The 23,012-nt window shown below is 36.6% G+C and overlaps 1 protein-coding gene across 1 annotated transcript in view; it reads left to right on the plus strand.

Moving 5' to 3' along the window:
* CDC73 (cell division cycle 73) overlaps window positions 1-23,012 on the plus strand; it is an 80,552-nt gene that overhangs the window by 48,658 nt on the left and 8,882 nt on the right. Inside the window, exons 11-15 of the mRNA XM_032466787.1 lie at window positions 9,964-10,021; window positions 15,828-15,863; window positions 16,170-16,257; window positions 19,582-19,743; window positions 22,305-22,405. Of these exons, the coding sequence (XP_032322678.1) occupies window positions 9,964-10,021; window positions 15,828-15,863; window positions 16,170-16,257; window positions 19,582-19,743; window positions 22,305-22,405 (445 nt within the window). The remainder of the gene's footprint in view (window positions 1-9,963; window positions 10,022-15,827; window positions 15,864-16,169; window positions 16,258-19,581; window positions 19,744-22,304; window positions 22,406-23,012) is intronic.

Raw genomic sequence — 23,012 nt, forward strand, 5'->3', positions numbered from 1 at the left:
TGGATATTTATACTTTCACTTTATTCGCTTGTTCAACAGACACATATCGATTAACTGCTCTGTGCCAACATTTGCAGTTAGGCACAGCTTATAAATGCTACAGATAGAAAGATGGTTTAGATATATTCCCTGCCCTTTCTCCAGGAAGAATAAAACAATTCTTTTTGGCTAATCTTTAACTGGACTTTTTTTTGCCCCACTGGATTTCTTATGGAGCTTAGTTATTAAGAGGACTCCATAGGGAGCCTGCTGGTTAGGTGTCCCTCTCAGTATTGGGGGGTAGCCCCTGACTTCCCAGTGGGATATTAGCCATGCTTGCTATTGGGCAAGTGCTTATACAGAAGAGACTCCTGAAAACTGATAAAAAGGTACCTGTGTACTTCATCAGAATTTACCTTTAACTTTTAGATAAACTGCATTCTGTTTCTTAAGTTTAAGTTAGGCTGGTTAGGAACTTTACATAAAGTATAGAAAAGCAGCAGACGTGAGATCAAAGTTACTTTAGTGACTTTTTCTAACAACCTGCATGTTTCTAGCTAAGAGAAACTGTAAAAATCTTACGACAGGCAGCCTTGTAGAAGCTTTTCCTTTAGTCTAGTTTCTTTTAACATCTGAATTCCATGGTTAAGCTGCCTTGGTAAATGTGACAGGTTTCTTTGTCAGACTCAGCAAACTGGCAGTTACTTCGTTAAGTTTTATAGTTATAAATGTGTCGTAATTTTTACTTGCATAGGTCTACTTTTTAATTTTATATCGCATCTGTGGTGGGACAATAGGTGGATATTACTGTGTGAATTATGGACAGAACTGTCCAGGCTGGTTTTAGGGTTTTTCTGGGCATGTCCAGAATAGCTCTCAAGAAGTCAGAATTTAAAGACAGGATTTGCTATGCCCCTACCCCTTAGTTTCTACGGGATACAGAAATAATTACTACTTTTTTTATTATGTCATTAATAGTTTTTGAATGATTATTACATGATTATTCAGGTATAGATTTGTTCAGTATGTAAGAGTAAAGATAAGTAATTTCATGGAATTACACTATTTGTCTATGTAAATCCAACCAAATGTCCCTGGTAAAAAGAATGAGCGAGAAGGGGGCGTGGAGAGAACATTTCAACCTTGGTTGGTGGTTTCCATTCTGATAATGAGCAGATAGCCTTGAGTAATGTGAGAAGGGAGACCTGAATCTGGTTTCTCTACGTTGGTCTCCATTCCTGTTTGCATTAGTCTGACCAATTGGCCCCAAAATGCAAGCCATTTATTTCAGCTAGTGCTCACCTGTCTTTCTCCAGTGCTGGAGGAAAATCTTAATGTTTTGGATCAGGTGTAGTTTCCAGCATAATACTCTGAAAAATTCCATTTGACACAGTTGTTTATATACCGATTTTAGTTTTATTGAACTCAGTCACCAATTTTGCATAGCAGTGTTTGCTTGGAGTTTATTTCTTTTGACTGTTTTGACTTAAAATCAGATGACATCTTTTTCATTACATAAAAGATTTGGATAAATGGGATATTTTTGGCCATTTAACATTAAAAGTTTTCTCTTTTTGAAAAAAAATTATTGTGTTTATTAAGAATTTGGCATTTTCTTTTGAAGTCAGTAGATTTATGAACCAGTTTTACTTTTCTTCGAACTTACACAGCAGGAATTAGCTGATTGCAAATTAGCAATCTCAGAATGACCACAAGTGTCAGTGTTTGCCTGCTTTATTCTTTTCCTTCAGTTTTCACAAACTTGTTTAGCCATTACTCATAGTGTTTAAGAATTTCTTTCGACTTGAAAGCAGAGCTAAATTTTGTGTCTCTTTCAAAGTTAACTGTAGACATCTTTATCTGTTTTAATTCAGAAAAACACGAATGATACTAAGGGAAACTGTAAGCATCTAAAATCAGCAGTAATTTGGCAAATACTTTAATAGTAAAGACTTACCTCAGAGATGATGTGGGTTCAATTCTAGACCACTTTAATAAAGCAAACATCTTAATAAAGTGAGTCACATGGATTTTTTGGTTTTCCATTGCATAGAAAACTTAAGTTTACAGTATACTTTGTGTGATAATAGCATTGTATCTAAAAAAACCAGTGTTCATATCTTAATTAAAAAATGCTAACCATCATCTGACAACGTATGGTTGCCACCAACTTTCAGTTTGAAAGGTGCATTGTCTGTGAGGTGCAATAAAACAAGGTATGCCTTTTTGCTTGTATATTCTTTGGTTTCTCAGTAGTCTAGCTGTTTAATTTTAGCATACATCATCTAGAATCTTCCAGTTGTTATCTGGCACACACGGGATACTCTTGGTTAAAGCTAGGGTTCCCAGTGAGGGTGACAGGAGGCTTGATACTACTTTCCTAGGACGTGTTCTTGAAGTTTACAAGCGAAGGTGTTTTTGGCTGACAAAATAACTGGATGGATGGATGGATGGATAGATAGACAGACAGACAGATAGATAGATAGTTAGCTAGTTAGTAAGGAATTAGCACATGTGGTTAGGGAGACTGAAAAGTCCCAGGATTTGTAGTTGGCAAGCTGGTGACCCAGGAAAGTCGATGGTATAGTATAGCTCCAGACTGAATCTCAGGACTGAGAACCAGGAGGGCCAATGGTGTAAGTTCCAGTTTGAGTCTGAGTCATAAGAAAGGAAAATACCAATGTCCCAGCCTGACGACAGCCAGGCAGAAAGCAAATTCTCTTCTATTCTGCTGTTTGTTCTCGTCAGTCCTTCAGTAGATTAGATGAGGCCCATCCATGTTTGGGAGGGCAGTCTGCTTTACTCACTCTACTGATTCAAATGTTAATCTCATCATAAACATCCTCATAAAAGGAAAAATAAAATGACTTATTTGATAGTAAGTTGAGGCCAAATTGCTGTTTTGGAGATTTGGGCATTCCCTTTCTGACTTAGTTTTTGGCTTATTGTGTTTTGTCATTACTCCATCTTACTAATGGTTTTCAGATTCAGTAACTCCACTTTATTGTGTTGGATATTTTAAATTATTATTTGATACTGTTACTATGTGTATGTTCTGTATACTTACTGTCGTATTTTTAGTTTCTAAATACATTTTGAAGGTGGGTGACAATATGTGAAAGATGTTAATAAATTCTTTTTAGGCACAATGGCTCTAAATGATGCTTCTGAGCAACGTCAGAAGGTTAGTTTTAGAGTGCTCTTTTCCTCTGATCACACCTAAATATAAACCCCAGAATATTTGAATATAAATATGTGGTTGAAGGAAAGATAACTCACAGAAAATACTTTATGTCTGGAGGTACCTGAATAAAAAAGTCTTGCATCATTTTCCCCACATGGAAATCTTTATTTTCTGTGCTTTTCTTTGTTTCAAGTATGTTATGCTTACTAATAATTAGTGTCATCACTCCTAGACAGAGTAACAGGAAAAGGAAAAAAAAGAAAAGAAACATCCTCATAGACACAGCCAGAATATTTTAACTAAATATATGAGATATTAATCCCTTATCAAATGCATGATTTGCAAATACTTTCTCCCATTTTTTGGGTAGACTTCTCTATTGATGGTGTCCTTTGATACATAAAAGCTTTAAATTTTGATGAAGTACAGTTTTACTTTTGTTTCCTATACTTTTTGATATCATATCCATGAAACTGATGCCAAACCTAATGTCATGAAGCTTTTACTCTATGGTTTTTTCTGCAAGTTTTATAGTTTCAGCTCTTAAATTTAGGCTTCTGATCTGTTTTGAGTTAATTTTTACATATAATGTAAGATAATGGTCCAACTTCATTCTTTTGCATGTGAATATCCAGTTTTTCCAGCACCATTTATTGAAAAGACTGTACTTTCCCCATTGCATGGTCTTAGCACCTTTGTCAAAAATCAATTTGCCATGTATGTGAAAGTTTATTTCTGGGCTGTTTTATCCCGTTGGTCTTACAGGGCTGTCTTTATGCCATACTCCAGTGTTTTGATTACTGTAGCTTTGTGGTAAGTTTTGAAATCCGGAAGCTTTAGTCCTTCAACTTTGTTCTTCTTTTTCAAGATTAGTTTAGCTATTTGGGTTTCCTTGAGATTCCATATGAATTCTAGGATGGGTTTCTCTTCCTGCAAAAAATACCTTTCAGATTTTGATAGGGATTGCATTGACTCTGTAGATCACATCAGGTAGTATTGAAGTCTTAATACTGTTAAATCCTAGCACTTCATGAACATAGATGTCTTTCCAGTTATTTATGGCCTTAATTTCTTTCAGCAAAATTTTGTAGTTTTAAGTGTACAAATGTTTTTTGCTTCTTGGTTAAATTTATTCCTGAGTATTTGATTCTTTTTAATGCTATTACAGATGGACTCATCTTAATTTCTTTTTCAGATTGTTCTTTGGTCATGTATAGAAATGCAGTGTATTTTTGTGTATTGATTTTGTATCTTGCAGTTTTACTGAAATAGTTTATTAGTCGTAACTGGGTACCCCCCTACCCCAGTGGAGTCTTTAGGTTTTGTACATATAAATCTTATCATCTACAAACAGATAATTTTATCACTTCCTTTCAAATTTGGATTTCTTTTCTTTCTTTTTTTGACTAATTGCTCTGACTAGAACTTCAGATACTATGTTGAATAGAAGTGGGGAAAGTGGACATCTTATTCCTGATCTTTGGGGAAAAGGTTTCAATCTTTCATCATTGTGTATGATGTTAGCTGTGGGATTTTTGTATATAACCTTTATGATATTGAGAAAATTTCCATTTCTTCCTGTTTTGTTGAGAGTTTTCTATTTTTAAATCATGAAGGATGTTGAATTATGTCAAATGCTTTTCCTGCGTTAATTGAGATGATCATGAAGTTTATCATGAAGTTATTTTCCCTTCATTCTGTTAATGTGATTTATCACACTAATTGATTTCCAAATGCTGAGCCATCCTTGCATTTCGGGAATAACTCCCATTTATTCATGGTATACAATCTATTTTAATACGCTGCTGAATTTGGTATGCTTGTTCTTTTCTTATCTTTATACAGAGAATGTTTCTTTATGAAAAGAAGATGGTTTAATAGTTGTTAGTCCCTCTTTATTTTGAGCAGTGAGCTGGACACAGACATATACACACATACATGGACAAATGTACACATTAAAAATAACTAAATACATATGTAATTATATTTCTAATTTTTACGCTTTTATTCATTCATTCATTCACTGGCCTCCATTAGATTGCAGACCTCGTAAAGGCAGAGCCACCTTGCTCTTGTTTATACTCCTGCAGTGCTGGTTTCTTGTTCGGTACTTGATGCTCTTGATGAATGTATGTAGAATGAATAAATGAATTTTTCTTAATTCTCAATAATCTTTTATGATATTTTTACCATCTTCATTTAACGCACTGAAACAGTCTAAACAGTGTAACAGTGATGAATTAGTAATGCTAAGGCAAATGAATTTGTTTTAATTAATTACTTAATGTATATTTATTAAGCATATACCATGCACCAGGCTCTCTGTAATAGGCATTCAGGGTGTGATAGACAGTCCCTGACCTCAAGTAACTGACAGTCTGGTTGGGAGAATCAGACAAGTAAATAGAGAATTATATAGCATAAGGAGAAATTTGATAGAGGTATCAAGTGTATATATTTAACTGGCATTCCTTGTTTTAATTGTGCTTCTCCTTATTGGGCTTTGCAAGTGTTGCTCCCTCCCACCCCAAATCAAAGATTTGTGGCAACCCTGCCTTGTCAGATGATGGTTAACATTTTTTAACAATAAAGTATTTTTTAAAAATTTATATACTTTATTCTTCTATTTGGTAGCCTGTAATTTAATTTGTAGTTTGTCCCCTGATGATCCCTCCTGTGATCACTGTAAAATCTTGGGAGACCCAGGGCTGCACACACGGGCCACCAGAAGAGGCTGGGGGCCGAGTCACCGCGGGCAGTGCCAGGGAGGGACGGGTACCCGGGGGTCCCGCGCGCAGGCTGCTCCAGGCCTCAGACTCCCGCAGCCAGACCCCCCTCCCCTCCCTCCCGTCCTGGGATACCCAGCCCCACACACTCACCGTTTCCTAGCTCCCAGAGCCCTGAGGGTCGTCCGTTGAACTCCCACGACCGATACAGGTCACAGCTGCTGACCCTGCCGGCCGGCCTGGGGTACTCGGCGGGCCCAGCCCCGTTCCCATCCTTGGCGTCTCCCTTGAGCACCTCGCCCGGCCTCCGCGCCCGAGAGCGGCGGGTCCCCCAGGCCGGGCCTCAGGCAGCTCCCCCAGTCCCGGCGTCCAGCCTGGGCCTCCCGCCGGCTGCCCCCGGCAGGCCCCCCCGTCAGCTCCCCCAGCCCCGGCGTCCAGGCCGGGCCTCAGGCAGCGGCGGCGTGGCTGCCGGATCACGCCCTCTGAGGTGAGCAAGTGGCGGGGGCGAAAGTATTTTATAGTCAAGGTATGTACATGCTCTAAAGTCGTAGTGCTCTTGCACCCTTACCGGAGCCCAGTGCAGTGTAGACGTGACTTTCATAAGCCCGGGGAAGCCCCAGGAGCTGTCTCTGTCCGCGGTATTCGCTTCATTCCATCCAGGTCCGCCCCACGGACGCCGTGGGCTGGGCTTTACCCGGGTGTCAGCTGTTTCCCCTTTTGGCGAACAGTGCATACGTATGCCTCCAGGTTGTGACAAGTCTGAAAAAACAAATTGTAAATGTTTTGCTCCCGAAATCTTTATTGTGTTTTTCAGCCTCATTGTGATTTGCTCAGAGTTGCAGTTTCCTTTTTTTACAGTTTTTCCAAAATACTTTTTGTACTTAAAAATTCACTTGCTTTTGTGCTCCACATTGGAATTAGACACAACATTGTAAAATGACTATAACTCAATAAAAAACTGTAAAAAAATTCACTTGCTTCAAGAAAAAAATCCTGGTATTTGGGAATTGTAAATATCAAATCCCAGATTTCATGGGAATAAAGTTTTAAAAAGGCAAAAGCATGGAAGCATTCAATTAGTATTTATTTACTTTTTAAAACGTGTTACTTTTGTTGTCATAAATACAGTAGTCAGGTATAGATTATAAACGCCTAGAATCTGCGTACATATTCTGTATGTTTTCTGCATTAAGAATTTTCAATATTTTACTAAGTTTCATATAAACAGCTTTTTTCAAAATTAAATATATATTCTTTTTAATACTGATACTTGTTACAAATATTTTTATGATATTTTATATTATGGTATTATTTTCTGCTTGTTTGAACAGCAAATACCAGTATTCTCTCTCCTAATACCAGAAGATTTTAGATTATCTCATTTGCTAAAAGAAGGCAAGGAAGGATTGTAAAGAGTTTACTTTGTTTTGTCTTGTTATGTTTTGCAAATATGAGTCTATCACTATTTCCCCGATCCCCCATCCCTTTTTATCAGTTACTTCTTTTCCAGACTGCCTTAGGTCTTGGTGAAATTGTAATGGTTCTGACTTTTCCAGAGAAAGCAGGTTTTCCTCTCCAGTTAGCACAACTTGTCAGCTCTTTTAGTTGTTTTTGTGCTGATACCTTTCTTTTCCCAGCTGAGTAGTATTTTCCCCTAATCCAAATATCTCTAAATATATAGACCTGTCAGTTTACTTTATATTAGTGCCAATTGATATTTCAGTTTCTTAATATATGCCAGATACACTGCTGTGTAGCCTTTGAAAAGCTACTTCACCTCTGTCTCTTCATCTTTAGAGTAAAGGGTGGTGGAATTGGACTCTGTGGTTTCTGAGGTCCTTCGTGGAATATGACTTCTACAAATTTATTTCAGAATAATGCAGATTGGAATAGAATGAGCTTTTAGCTCTTAGTGTTGGCTAGGGAGTCCTAGAAATGGCCATAAACTAATGACGTGATTAGCAAAGGTCTTTCTCGTTTTCATTCCAGGTACTCACAGCCTACTGAAGTGTCATATGTGTGTATATGTGTGTATACACACTTGAGCTTATTTGTGTGTGTTTACTACCTCCAGAATGAAGCAAAGTTACATTGTGGTGACTTTGGCAACTCAGAATTTTCAGTTAATCTGAGAAGATAAGATTAGATAAAACTCTTCTGGTTGCAGTTAACAGAAATTCTGCTGAAATAAGACAAAAAATTGTTTGTTGAGGGGGAGCATAGAATGAGATGAAGGATTTTAATGGCTCATATAATCAAGAAGGGTTACGGGGAGAGTAGGTCTGCACATGTGGGTGCTTGTTGTTATTCCTGTCTCATTTCCTTTATTTTCCTTCTCTTTCTGTTTGTACTTAAACCATGCCCAGTGAATCAGTATTTATGAGAAATATGGTTAAAGCTTAATCTTGATATTATATAATGTCTAGTTGATTCCTCTTTATACAGGAACTTGGGAGAGAAAGCCAAAGTCTCTTTAATTGATTTCTGTTTAATAATTATCCCTGTCTTCCGGGTTTTTTTTTTTTTAATCTAGACTCAGTTCAATATTACAAGCATTTGTTGAATGTCTCCTTATGTTCTGCATACCCGATTTACAAAGATGAGTAAAAGCAGTTATGTCCCCTAATGTGAACTTAGAGAAACATATAATCAGAAAATTTCAGCACATTATAATGAAGTAAAATGTTTAATATGCTCTCTACTTTAATAATGACTCACTTTTTTTACATTTAAAATTTTACTTGAATGTAATTTACTTGCAAAATGATCATATCGTAAGTAAGCTTGACAGATTTTCACAAACTTAACACAGCCACAAAACCAGCATCCAAAGTGACTTAATCTCAACCACACCAATATGTAGCTAAATGCATAATAGTGAAAATATTGGGAAAGGATGTTCTGCTGTCCTCACATGCTTTTTTTTTGCCCCCCAAAGAATTTTTTCTAGTTACCTCTGGTGCAGTAAGGAATATTCTTTACCATTTTAACTGAATGCCAGGAATATCGCTGTGTTGAAAGTGAAATACATTCTCTCTGTTGGTACTCATTTTTATAATCATTAAAAACAAAAAGATGCTGTGGGATAGCTTACCATTCCAAATGATTTTACCATGTAAAATCTCAAATTTTGAAGAAAATTAATACGATGAAAGAAATCCTGTAAATATTAATTTTAGAAATGCTTCTGTGGTTGTAGTAGTGATTTTTGTTACTGTGGACCTACGTACCTTCCCTGATATTTGTCAGATTTCCTGCTCTCAAGTACAGTTAGAGTAAAGTCTCCCAAGAGTTAGTAGTTGTTTTGAAATTTACACTTGTATAAAGAAAAATGTTTTAATGAGAAATTGAGTGAGTATGATTGAAACTGTTGTGCTAAAGACAACTTTTGAAGTATCTTAAGCATTTCAGAGGCGTCTCTTCCTGAGTATATAATTGATGTACTCCAATACTTAGCATATTTCGTTGTATGTATTACATGCTTAGTAATTAGTTGAGATTTGCTATTCAGTTTTTAAGATATTTTCAACCACTCTTAAATGTAACGGATCTCATCTTTATAAATATGATTATTTCCCCTGAATATTTTAAGGGCATTTAATTTGAAATATTTGTGTTTTTTTAATGCGCTGAAAGTAACACTTTACATCTTTCTAATGTGAGATTATATATCATTTATTCATTTTGAGACTCTTCAAGGGGAAAAAAGATTGACTTGATTTTGAAACTGTTAATGCTATTTCTGAGAATATTAAAATTGTCAGCAATTAAGCAAATCATTGAACATGTGAAAAATATTACATACTTACAATAACTACTAAATGGTAACAATTTATGTATATTTTAACAATTTAAGAATATTTTCCACTAAAGATTTCTCTTACTACCTCACAACCAATAGCATAAAAGGTAAAGGGAGTTTTAAAAAAAATTTTTTAAGAGTTGTTAGGATCATAGCATGTTCAGTGGAGTGACTGATGGGAGAGACAAAGAGATAGATTTCTTTGCAGTAATTAAATGAAAGTGTTTGTTGTGCAAAAGAATGTTGACATAACAATTTTTATTCTTTTAAAGGAAGGTGCGTCAGCCCGTAAGACACAGACTCCTGCAGCACAACCAGTACCAAGACCAGGTGAAAATATAAAACTTTTTGTTCTTTTTTTTTTCCCTATAGTAATCACAACAGTAAAAATTTTTGATACATATAATGCTTTGGAGTAATTGAAATCTTACTTAAAATACTTCAAAACTAATATTATAAGAACATTTACTTGAGTAAATGGGTATAGTTAAAGAGTTAAAGAAAGTTTTTAAGAAAATGTTTTTAAGATTTTAGAAAAACGTAAAAAGCTATTTATTACGTACCTATTCCCTCATCAGTATCTTGTTCGAATTCCATGGTAGCACACGTGGATGTGATTTTTGTTTTTTCCTGTAGAAGCAGAAAACCATGATTTTAATAGACCGATAAGCAACTTTGATGTTTAGAATTTCAGATATCTGTGTTACTGAGCGTATAAGTTTCTGTAATCATTTTTTAAAATATATGTGTTAATAAGCAAAGGTAATATTGAAATTATTTTAGAAATATTTTTCTTTCCTCTTCCTAGTACCTAGAGAAGATTGCTCTGTATAAATGAATGTAGATACCAATGCTGTATTCATTTTAGGTGTTTTGGGTTTGATTTTGGTATTTGTTTTATTTTGGCATTTAGCATAGTATCGATGCTGTTGAAAGTGGCTATGAAGAAAATGAAAACAGTTGGAAAGACAGGCGGGAATTTAACTGGGTGCTCTTCCTTTTCACTTTGTTAGTATCAGTAGTGGAGACTTGGTTATCTTTTTACTCGTAGTATGTTCACACATAGGCTAATTCTAAAATTATGTAGATTCTAAGTATTAAATATTTCTGGAAGCACTTTAAAAGTATGATATTAAGAGGGTTATGTTGGGATGATATTGTAGGCTATTTCACTATGTCCTGGATCTTGACAGGACTAGTATTTACTTTTTTTTTTTTTTTAATGACAGTGGTGTGTTTTTGTTTTTTTGGTTTTTTTTTTTTTGACATTTTAAAAAATTTGGAGCACCTTGGATATAATTTATTTCAGATGACAGGACCATGAAACTATTTTTTTTTTAGTAGGGAGGACCATACCAAAAGCCATTATGAGAGTATAAGGAAGAGCAATTAAATTCAGTAAATATTATTTGAATGCCTTCCATGTATTCAGTGCCAGAGACTAGGAGAAGCTAAAGGAACTCTTCAGGAAGAAAGAAAAAAAGTGAAGGAAATAGGAGTTGGCAGACTGAGTTGGACCCAAAGAATACAGCCTACAAAGGAGAGGAATATTGTGGAGGCAATTGAATGATAGACACAGAATTTTGTTTTCTCTAGGACAGGGAGGGATGGCAGGCAGGGCATAGTTGGTCAGTCTAAAGGAGATCACATGAGAAATTCGGAAACAGTATAAAAAAAGAAGAAATCGGCACTGAGGATTCTGACTCCGTTTTGTGTAATAAGTAATTGTCTCCATTTCACAATTTCTCAAAACCGTTTGGCAAACAAAGGAAGGCAGTAGGGGAGGCACTAACACCTGAGTCAGCCAGGTTGTTCAGACAGGCCGTGTGGTGAAGTGGAGGAGGAGGGCTGAGTTCTACAGCCGGTTATGTGCTGCCGGGGAAGGTCACGTGTGAAGTAAGGAGCTTGGGGTCTCTTCAGCTCTTAACGTCCTAACATCCTTTCTCAGCTGTTCTACCCCGGTGCACCGGCAGTTAAAATGATAGAGAGTAATCTTAGCAAACGTCTCATAGTGTAACAGATGTTCTGATGCCTATCCATGTGAGATCTCCTCTTCTTTCACCTGCTAATGGACTTTGACAGGTCCACGGTCCCAGCCCACCATTCCAAAAGCAAAGATTGTAAGTTTTTAGTACTCATTTGTCAATAAGACCTGACTTGAGTGGCTGTTAGCAGCTTGTCATCTTTATTTGTCTTGATTAGTGAGTGAACTTCGGTTTTGCAGAAATGTTAAATGTATTTGCTTATTGGGTGCTGCTCAGCTTTGGAGGGATATTGTATAATATGTGGCATGTTCACTTGGATTGTCTTTTTAAAATAGAAAAAAGTGAACACACAAAACATCTGGCAGTGTAACATGTTATAGATGAGACAGCATGAATCTATGCTGTTGTTAGGTAGAGTTTGAATTATTTGGAAATAGGGGACTGAACCACCTATTCTTTTTTCCTGCAGTAGGAACTCAAGGGTGGTGTTCCATTTTTGATCATTTTTTCTTTTTTATTCATTCTTTCATCAAATATTTATTTAGCACTAAATGTGTCAGGCAAGTCCCTAGATAAATTTAATATTTTAAAGTGTTAACAATTATTCCCAACTTCTAAACATTCATTTAGAGAATATAACTAACAAGAGGCACGTATTTTCCAGTGAATTACGAAGCACAGCCCTTTGATAAACTACAGTCCTGGGACTTACTATCCTTAAATCTCTTGTGCATGTTCCTTCTCTCCCCGCCTCTTTCTGATACATACACAGTGCATACTTCACTTCTCCAGCTTTCACTCTTTGCTTCTGTTTCATAGATCTTCTGAAATGAGTAGGTGACTACCCATAACTCTAACTCTGGTTACCTGATTACTGCTCATGTGAGACTGGGAGAGTTAGCCCTCTGTGTGTTCTAACCAGATTTCTTAGGCCGTTCCAGTCCACTGTATAACTGAGGTGTTGGCTAGATTACTTCATCCCATGGTTTTAAATCTATGTGCTGATGATTTTCAAATTTGTGTCTCCAGTTCAGACGTTTCTTCTTACCTCTGGTATCTTATAGTAACTGTCTAACATTTGGACTTACCATAGACATCTTAAAACTGATTTAAAACTTTTGTTCTCTGGTATTTTTCCCAAGATGTCTTACTCCACATTCTTCCGTTTCTTCACGCCATCGTCAACTCTGCTTTTTAAGTCGAAAACTTTAGAGTTATTCATCCTTCACATTTGCTTATTCCTCTTGTCTAATATGTCAGGGAGTTCTGTTAAGTTTACCTTTTCTGTGTTTCACGTTTATCCATTTTCTCTCTATCTCCACTACCACAACTCAAGTTGAAACCACCACCGTTTCTCAAGACTAGTGCATCTTACAGTAATAGTCCATGGCCTGTTTATTTCTGGTCCCTACAAGATACATAGAGAAATCGAGAGTACAGTAGTGTCACAGCATCCAGGTACAGGACAAGTTTTCCAGCAGTTCCTTGTATTGCATTTTATTCAGTTGGCTTTGGAAAGTTTACCAGAAAAAATAACCTTGTCCTTAACCACATGTAATTTGAATAGCAGCACTGTAGACTGCTGGTAATAGTCCTCATGGAGCCTCCTGCTTTCACTCTCGTCCCCCTTTTCATCCCTTATCTGAATTCATTGTTCCTCCCTTACAGAAGGGGTGACGTGAGAATCAGATTATGTCACTTTCTGGCTTAAAAGTTTTAGAGTTTTCCAGCAGCACTTAAATACAAACTTAACGTTATCTAGAAAGCCCTACGTAAACTGGCTCCTATGTATATTTTTAACCTCATCTCCTGCCACTCATCCTTTTGTCCCCATGATCTGTCTGCACATTTGCAGTTCCGCAAGCACGTGTTTCTTCCTGCCGTTGGCACCTGCCCACATTCCTCCCTCTTATCTGGGCTGTTCTTTCACTTGTTCTTTGCAAGTTGGCTCCTTTTCATCCTTCATATCTCAGCTTAAATGCCATTTCCTTTCAGAGACTTTTTCTAAGCATCTGTCTAAAGGACACTTTAATATCAGTGTACATTCTTTTTGTTCCTTAATGTTACATATTCAAATTTGCTTATATGTGTTAGTTTGCCTACATGTTATGGTCTGGCTCCCTTACTTTACTGAAAGGTCTTTGAGGGCAGGGATTATTTCTGTTTATTTATCATTATAAAAATAAGAGCCTAGCAGAGTGCCTTGTACATAGGCTGTGAGTAAATATTTAAGTAAAGAATATAATTATATTTGAAATCGAGCATAGCAACCATAATTGCTTATTCTCAGCTTGTAAAAGGCCAGTCATTGCGTTTGGGGACGGCGCAGCAGTGTTGGTGGTGCTGGAAGCGGTAGCTGTTAGCACCAGCTGCACCACAAGGTTCAGTGAGTGGTAAATATGCGCCAAGACCTGGCTGAGGACTTAACTTGCCTTGTTTCTAAGATTCTTGTAACAGCATTGAGATGTAGAAACTGTTATCTCTATTTTATAGTTGAGGACAACTGAAGCTGAGCAGGCATTCATTTCAACTTGTGGGGCGATCTGCCTAGGAAGTGACAAGTGGGGGCAGAATGAGATCCTCTGAGCACAGACTCGTGCTCTCAGTCACTCTCCATGTGGACTCTGCTATTCCCTCCTCCCACCCTTGAATCAGGCTTATTCTTAGCGTGTTCATCATAGTGTCCCTGCCGTGATCCTTAATTGTAGTTATTTTTTACTAAACACCTAGACTTTATTTTTAGTATGTGAGGTTTTATATTTTGTCTTTTTCTTATTAGGTCTTCTCAGCCTTGATTTTAGTGAATCTTTTCCTACGTTCCAGAGTTCATTGTGGACTCCCTTAGCAAATCAGTGGTATTTCAGCCAAAGATGATTTGTTGTTCTCCTTAATCATTCTTGTAGCAACTCCTGTCCCGTTTATCCATGTATCTATCCATCCTGCCATTCCTTTACCCCTCAAGAAGTTCCAGATATTGAGATTGTATTATATTTCAGATGACATTGTCTAGCTGTATCCATGTCCACACGTCAGACGTCTCCATGAGTCCTATTTCTAAAAATAATTTAAAGAAGTTTTAGTATTTTTTTCCTCAGCAAGAAGAAAGATTAGAACACTGTAATAAATGTAATGTGAACTTGTATTTGTGTTTATCTTTCTCTGCTTTCTGTGGCTAGAAAAATACTACTGGACTCCCATCATATTTTATCACAGTGAAATAGCTGTACAAAGGAGTACAAAGTATTAGTCAAAATATAGCATTTTACTGCTTTTGAAATGGAATATATTCTAAAGATGTGTGTACTTCCTTTTGAAAGTGGTATCTCTAAGAACTGATGTTGAATTAGAATTTTAAGTTGTTGAATTTTATTTTTTGTCATTTAAAAAAAAATTCTAGCACAGCATGTGGCACATAGAAGGCAGTCAGTAAAAATTTATTGTATGAATAAATACTGAAAATTGAACAGACAACACTTTCTATCCTAAAATTAATATTAATCTTGAACTAGGCTAATGTTACCATTATTATGCCAACAAATAGACAAATAATGAAAAGATTTGAATATTCATGTTTATATAACATACATTCAGAATTACGGATAATTTGGGCAATTCCGGAATAAGGACCTTCTCATGACTCGTTGCCTATAATGTTTTCTTCTGCTAATAATAAAACCAAAAAAAACAATTTTAAAAAGAGAAAGGTAAACATTTTAGGTCTTAGTCCCCAGTAATTCCATTCTTTTTCCTCCAAAATAGTTAATTTGCTTCCCTAGCCATTCTCCCAATGTTATATGCTCTTATAGTGCTCTGTTTTTGCATTTGTTACAGTGGAATCAGTGAATTCAGAAATTACTTATTTGCTTCCTATTCTAGACCCTAGCGTCCATGAACGAGACACTCAGTCCTAGCAATGCTGTTTATCCACTCTCCTTGAGACCACTGATTGTTGAATAATGCTAAGGCATTTTAATGGTTTTGTGAAACAGAGAAGTGACAATATTATTTAGGAAGATTGAAATATATTTTGAAATTTTATGACTAGTCATATGTAAATACAAATTTTTTAGGCCTTATTTACTTTGTAAGTTTGAAAATAGGAATGTGATTTTTATAACACTCAAACTTTTGAATTTTTCTCTTTCTTACAGTTTCTCAAGCCAGACCTCCCCCAAATCAGAAGAAAGGTAAGGTTGTGCATATGACCCTGAACTTACTTCCAGAAGTAAATGTGGGCAAGCTAGATTACAGAACCAAGGCTGAGAGTATGCTCAAGCCATTGGATCAAACGTTTGTGCTTGGTATCTATTCTAATTAGTCAGCACTCAAGTCATCCTGATTACTAAATATTCTGAATATCACTGCTGACTTAAACTATTTTTTAGCTCAAAAGAGTTAAAATGACAAATTTACAAACAAAAATTTAAGTTTTAATTGGGAAAATAACTCCTTTTAATAACATATTTGCTACCTTTAACATTTTGTCTTTACAGGATCTCGAACACCCATTATCATAATCCCTGCAGCTACCACCTCTTTAATAACCATGCTTAATGCAAAGGACCTTCTACAGGACCTGAAGTAAGTAATTTGTTAAACTTTGTTTCATAGCACATAGAAATACTGAGAATTAGTAATTCAGTTTTCTTCTTCTGAGAAAACAAAATTTCAGTTTCAGTACTGTAGGCTTTATAGGTCATTTATATAATTTTTAAAACATATATATTCTTTTCTACCTGAATCTTTTAGAGAAAATTATAGCGAGGCTGGCTCAACTCTTACTATATTAATTTTTAATATGAATTGTTTTGCTTTGTCTGAAGAGCTTGAAGGGAGTTTCAGATTGTTGTCTTCTCCCCACTTCCAAGTTTCAGTTGAAGAACAACACAAGTGATACGAACTTCTGCTTATTAGATGCACACCCCAGGGGAAGGAGGAAGGACCGCAGGTTTTTAACCTAGACATTAGTAGAAGTTAGTTGAAAGTATGAAAATGAAACCTGTATCCCACTCTCAAGTTTCCAGGTGCTTAATTTTTTGGATAAAATAACGATGACAGCTCTTAAAAAGGAAACAAAAATAACTTTAGCTCCAAAGAGAAGATGGTACTGCTTCTACACAACTTAGACTGAGTGAAAATAAGTAGCAAGATAAGTTGTAATACTTGCTGATTCCGGGTTTTACCAAACGCAGAATTGAATTTTAAGTGCCTGTGACTTAAGTAGCTTTATGAAGGCCTATGTAACTGGCACATACAGGCATATCCATATAGTATTTTTTCTTTAGTACTTTTGAGTGAAATTTTCAGTGAACCTTTTCCTGTGGGAAAGAAGGAATTTTTATGTTTTATATTTTTATGTTTTATCTACAATAGGATAAATATGAAATAGATTTATTTTTGCCCACCTCTTAGAATAGATTTGGTAATAATATAAAATACTACTTTATAATGAAGATAGTAAATAGTACATAGAAATCACCAACTAAATTTTAGCATCTTTCTTCTTAGCCTTACTACAGAGAAGCCAAACAGTTGAACAGACTACATGCTTTGGATAAAGCATGCCTAGTTTTTCTTTTAAGTTTAAAACACTCCCTTCATTGTTTAACACCTCATTGCAGCTGACATCTCCCCTACGGTTTGAGTCAGCTGGAGGCTTTGCTATGTAATTAATGCATAATTGAAACCTCCTCCACACAATTATAGTACTGGCGGTAGGTAGCCCATAGTTCATGTTGGCATAGATTCTGTTTGGTTCATGTAAAGCTAAGGATTCTTCAATTTTCTAGCCCTTCTATAAGTAAATATTAAATATTACTGTTAATTCTTCTCTTTTTTTCGTTTCCTTTTCCTTTCCCTTTCCAACTTTTATTTAGGAAAAAGGAAAACTGTATTTTTAATCTAGGAAATATCCATAAAATTGTTGTTTTCATAATAACATAAATCTGGAACTTAGCTCTAGCATCTCATTTGCATTTTATACTAATAAAATTATTTTAGTAAAGATATCCTTGTTTAAACAGTAATGACTTTAATCATATCACCCACATTCCTTCATACTTATGGAATATGAAGTGCAATAAATAAATTGCAAATATTGGATGAGTCAATGGATACCAGAATATTTCTCTAAATCACAGATATCCATCCACCGTGTAAGTTGTGCAATTCTGGTTGTATTCATTAGAGCACTTTAGTTATAAGTATTAAAAACCAACTCAGGTAACTTTATCAAAAAGTAGTTTATTGGTTCAATGTAACTGAAAAGTCCTGGCTTCTGACTCAGTTGAACTCGGTGCTAAATGATGTAATGAGGAGTTGGTCTCTCCATCTCTCAGGGAGGTTCTCCCCTTTCAGGGCCAAAGGTGGCTATCAGAAACTTTAGGTTACTAATCACAGTGGAGAGACAGTGCCCTTTTCCCAATAATTCCAACAAAAATCCTACGATCAAGTCTTACTGGCCTGGCTTCATTAACATGTTTATTTCCAAACCAGTCACTGTGGTCAGTGTTGTTAATTGTTGCTTTAAATCCAAGTGAGGTCTGGTTTACAATTCTGAGATTGTAATTTCCAGGGTGTTGGTTAGGGCTGAGGAGAGGGCAGGAAAATGGGTGGGCAGTGGGTTTATTTCTAGTTTACATTATACTGAACTTAACCCTCAGAGTCCTAGCTGTATGAAAGAAGGGACTTCTGTTAGATTCTCTACCTTGGGCAGAATATGGGCTTTGTTTCCTCTTCCGAAAGTCTAGTGAAATACAGTAAAAGGTAAAGCTCAAGTTTAGTTAGTTTGCCAGTGCCTTCCGTGGATAGAAGTCTACAGTGTTATTCTAACCTCTTTGACTTCCCTTCTTTACTCAGTCTTTGACCCAAGAATTCTTTACTTGCTAGCTAGCTCAGAGATGCCTTTAAGATGTTCTTTATACTTTATCCCACTTTGCAAAACTTTCTGACAGTTTCTTTTAAAGTTAAACGTACCCTGTGATCCAACAGTTCCACTCATAGGTATTTATATAAGAGAAGTGAAAACATATGTCCACAAAAAGACTTAACACCAGAATGTTTATAGTAGCTTTATTTGTAATAACTCCAATTTTGGAACCACCCAAATGTCCATTACAGAAGAATATATAAACAAATTGTGGCATATTCATACAATAGGATTTTACCCAGCAGTAAAAATGAATGAACTACCAATATGCCACACAGCATGGATGAATATCAGAAACGTTAAACTGAATGAAAGAAGCCAGGCACAGAAGAGTACAGTCCTGTACGATTCCACTTGTGTGAATTACTGGAACAGGCAGGGCTCATCCATGGTGGTGGGGAGCAGAATTTCGTGGTTGCTATTGGGGGAGGGAGGAAGGGGGTTACTGAAAGGTGCATGAGGAAACTTTTCCGGTTTGTTGCAGATGCTCTGTATCTTGATGGGAGTGGTGCTTCAAATGTGGAAGGGGGTGTTTTGTAATGCTCCTGGGTAGACTGAGTCACCTAGCTAGCCACATCAGCTTCAGGTGACCTGTGATTTATAGTGAAATTTTTCTCTTAGGAAGCATTTGAGGAATCGGATTAGTATGGTTGTTTATATAATGCTAAGTTCTAGATGAAGGAATGTAAATTGTGTGTGTTACACACGCACACACCACCCCCACCACCCCCACCCCCACCCCCCCAACTTCTGGCCTAAATGAGCTGGGGCTCTATCTGGCATGCTGAGGAAAGACCCATACCCTTTAAGCATTATGATCCGTACATGCTGAGCAGGCTTATTCTTAAAATAATGTGTTTGGTTTGAAACTATCATTATTAAAAAAATAATTTCAAAATATAATTTCTTTTCTCATTAAATGATTTCCATGGAATCATTTGACCTTTTCTCATCTTTTTTTTTTTTTTTTTTTAAAGATTTGTCCCATCAGATGAAAAGAAGAAACAAGGCTGCCAACGAGAAAATGAAACTCTCATACAGAGAAGAAAAGACCAGATGCAACCAGGGGGCACTGCAATTAGTGTCACGGTTCCTTACAGAGTAGTAGACCAGCCCCTTAAACTAATGCCTCAAGACTGGTAAGTTAATCTGTATTTTTTACATAGTCATTAATTCTTGTATAATGAACAAGTATCATATTTTATCATGAACACTGACTAGATCCTATCCTTGAAACCTGTGTCTATGTCCAGTTTGGTCCTCAATAATGTTAACATTCTGTTAATACCTAAGTAAATATATTTTGGATGTCTAAACTTTATTTTACTTATAAGAAGAAACACAAACTTCTGGAAAACTTAATAAAAGTTCTTTCCACTTGTGCATTTATTCTGGATCAGGTTTTAGAACAAAACTTTTATATAGACTGGTGTTGTTTTAGAGGGCCTGTATTTAAGATTTTTGATTTGGAGAATTCAGATTTTCTAGTAAGAAATGGTAAGTGAAAGCACTGTTTGTTCCTAGGGAACAATTTAATGAAAATAGTAGCATGATCACCCTGGTTCAGCTCTTTTATTGTATTAAAATGTCCTTTAACAAAATATTAAGCTATTTGTATTATAAAGTGCCTATAAGTTCAGATACATGAATTATCTTAAATTATTTTATCAATCTAAGCCAGAATAAAAATGGACTCTTGAGTGTGCATCTCTGACATAGAAACTGCAACACATTGACGTGTTAGCTGAAGTTTACCTTCGAGGTACAGTTTGGTCTTCAGGTATTAGAAGTCAATGTTAGTATGTTAAAAATTTACTGAAGTATGAAGGGTTGTATTAGAGTTCTCCCCTAGTACCCAACAGAGATACTTGGAGTGACAGATGAAGTGTAAGATGAGAATTTCAGGTATCAAGTTTAACACTTGCAGGAGGTAGAAAGTTACATCATTTATATGCTTGCAGTTATTTGCAGAAAGTGGTAACACACACAGTGCATGCAGGTGCCACCCCTGTGCTGTCTTACACTGCGTGTGTGTATTAGCTTGGTCCCTGGCTGTCAGTGTCATAACCTGGGATGATGTTGTCCTCACCCTTCTTCTTCTCTTCTCTTCTCTGTTACTTGTCCCTTCGGGAATTCATCGGCAGTAGTATCTGTATCTTCCTGCTCCCCTGCCAACCCGTGAGACGCAGTAGGATCGAGGTGACCTCTTCGTAGCAGATTCTCTTCTGCTTGGCAGGCACCTTGGGCCTTCACCTGTTGTGTGGTGCAGGTTACATCGTAAAATTAAGAGACCCTTTAATAGTGTACTCTGTTACCAAAGATGGTTTTGGCATTGTGGAGCATATATCCCATGAAAGGAGGACATTTTTTAATTTAAGATTTAATTTTAGTCTTAGAGATTGTGAGCAGGTTAAGAATTTTAAGCTGTGGTTTTTCACCGTAACTTTGATCTTCGCTGTAGGTCTTTAACTTGAATAGAAGGTAACCTTGGCTTAATGTTTTGTTGGATGTGTAGTCTTCATTGAATTCAGTGGTTATCAGAGTACAGTCCGTGGACCTCTGGGCATTCCCAGGACCCTTTTGCGGAGGTGTAAGGTCTAAACTATTTTCATTATAATACTGTTTTGGCTATTCTCATGATTTGTCAGTCCCCACACAGGGCAGTAGCATGACCAGTGCACAAGGTCAGTCATTTATTTCCCTCCCTATCTCCCCGTCTCCTCTGTTCGCACTCCCCCTCTCCCTCCCCCTCTTCTTCCTTCTGGCTGGTGGACTCTTCTCCAGTATGCCCATGCATTTCTGTTTCCTTATCTGTAAAATAGGCATAATAATAATTTACCTTATTGGATTGTTCTGAAGAGTAAATGTGTTAACATAATGTGTAAAGTTCTCAGACCAGCGCTGACACAGAGTAAACGCTCATAGTAAGTCCTGCTGCTTTGAGCTGTTACTGCTGATCTTACGGATTTGTTCCCACCTCTCTAGTTGTAGGCTTAAACTGTTCTGGCAGTTGTACTTACTGTAGCTTCTCAATTTAATTAAATATTTTGTAAACTAATGAAATAGGAGAGCCTAGAAAGAGATTTGTTCTTTTTAGGAAAATGAAGTTGAAAGGTTGAGGAAAACAAGTTGCTTTAGAAAAAACTTAGAGAATTTAAAGTGAGTGAAACAGTTATAAAGCAATTAAAAAAGTTAAAAAGTTTAGGTGGTTTCTGTATGCAGATTATTTTCCAAATAATCAGAAGCACTCAAAAATAAGGCCTTGGAGCTTTATAAAATGGTTAGTGAATTATTATAACTTATAATATGTTTAATTAAAGTGAAATATTTAAGATGTGTTTGAATTTTAAGTGATTTTCTTTTAAAAGCAACATTTTCAATTGACAGGTAAACTACTGTTCCCTAATGCATTGAGAGAATGGGCCCTTGCTCTAATTTAATAGAAGGAGCAGGATAAAAGGCTAAAAGGATCACATATGAGGACTGTGCGTGTAAACAGCTGTGCGGGAAGTACAGCACGCATTAATGTGCTCGGGTGCTTACCTTATACTGAAAGGTTGTGGCCACATGGTGCTCTGTTTGCCTCACGGCCGTGTTGACAGGAAGGCCGTATTATGAGACTCTTTCTGTAAGGATTACAGCACCCAGGGCTGCCTGAGATGCTCAGTCTCCACTTTCCTCTCCCTCTGTTCTCCCACAGGGACCGGGTCGTAGCAGTTTTTGTGCAGGGGCCTGCGTGGCAGTTCAAAGGTTGGCCGTGGCTTTTGCCTGATGGATCACCGGTTGACATATTTGCTAAAAGTAAGACTCTTTACTTTTTACTGCTTAACCAGTAGAGAAATGCTCTTGCTTTAGGAGAAGGAGTCATCTCTGGCTATGCATATCTGATGTGCACATCAAAGGGTTCCTATTAAGTAACATTATAATGTTAATTTGTAAGCACCTGTGAAATATTTTAAGGCCTTTTTGAGAACATTAATATTTTCTGTGTACTTCTATCTAGAAGTGGATTATTACCTACCCTCCAACATTAATAGTTACTTTTTAGGTTTGCTTAAAAAATCATTAATATTGTTGCATGTCCATACATTTTTATCAAAATTGATAGCCAGTTTTTAAATGTTTTTTTAGCTGAATAGTAATGTGTAGCTATAACTTAAAGTGCCGTTTGACTTTGGCCAGCCTGCCCCATTGTCTGGGATGGTTGTAGCATGACAGACTTCTGTTCATTCCGGTCTCAGCTAAGTGTTCTCTCCTTTAGGGAACCCTTCTCCGACCATCCTGGAAGTAGCCATTACTTCCTCCCAGTTACTCTCATTGTGACACTGTTGCTTGGCATTATCTTATTTTTATATCCATCTTGTAAGTCTTCCCTGGCTGGAGCGCCAGTTCCAGGATGGGAGCAGCC

The sequence above is a fragment of the Camelus ferus genome, chromosome 23 (assembly GCF_009834535.1).
Source record: "Camelus ferus isolate YT-003-E chromosome 23, BCGSAC_Cfer_1.0, whole genome shotgun sequence".
In the NCBI taxonomy this organism is placed as follows: domain Eukaryota; kingdom Metazoa; phylum Chordata; class Mammalia; order Artiodactyla; family Camelidae; genus Camelus; species Camelus ferus.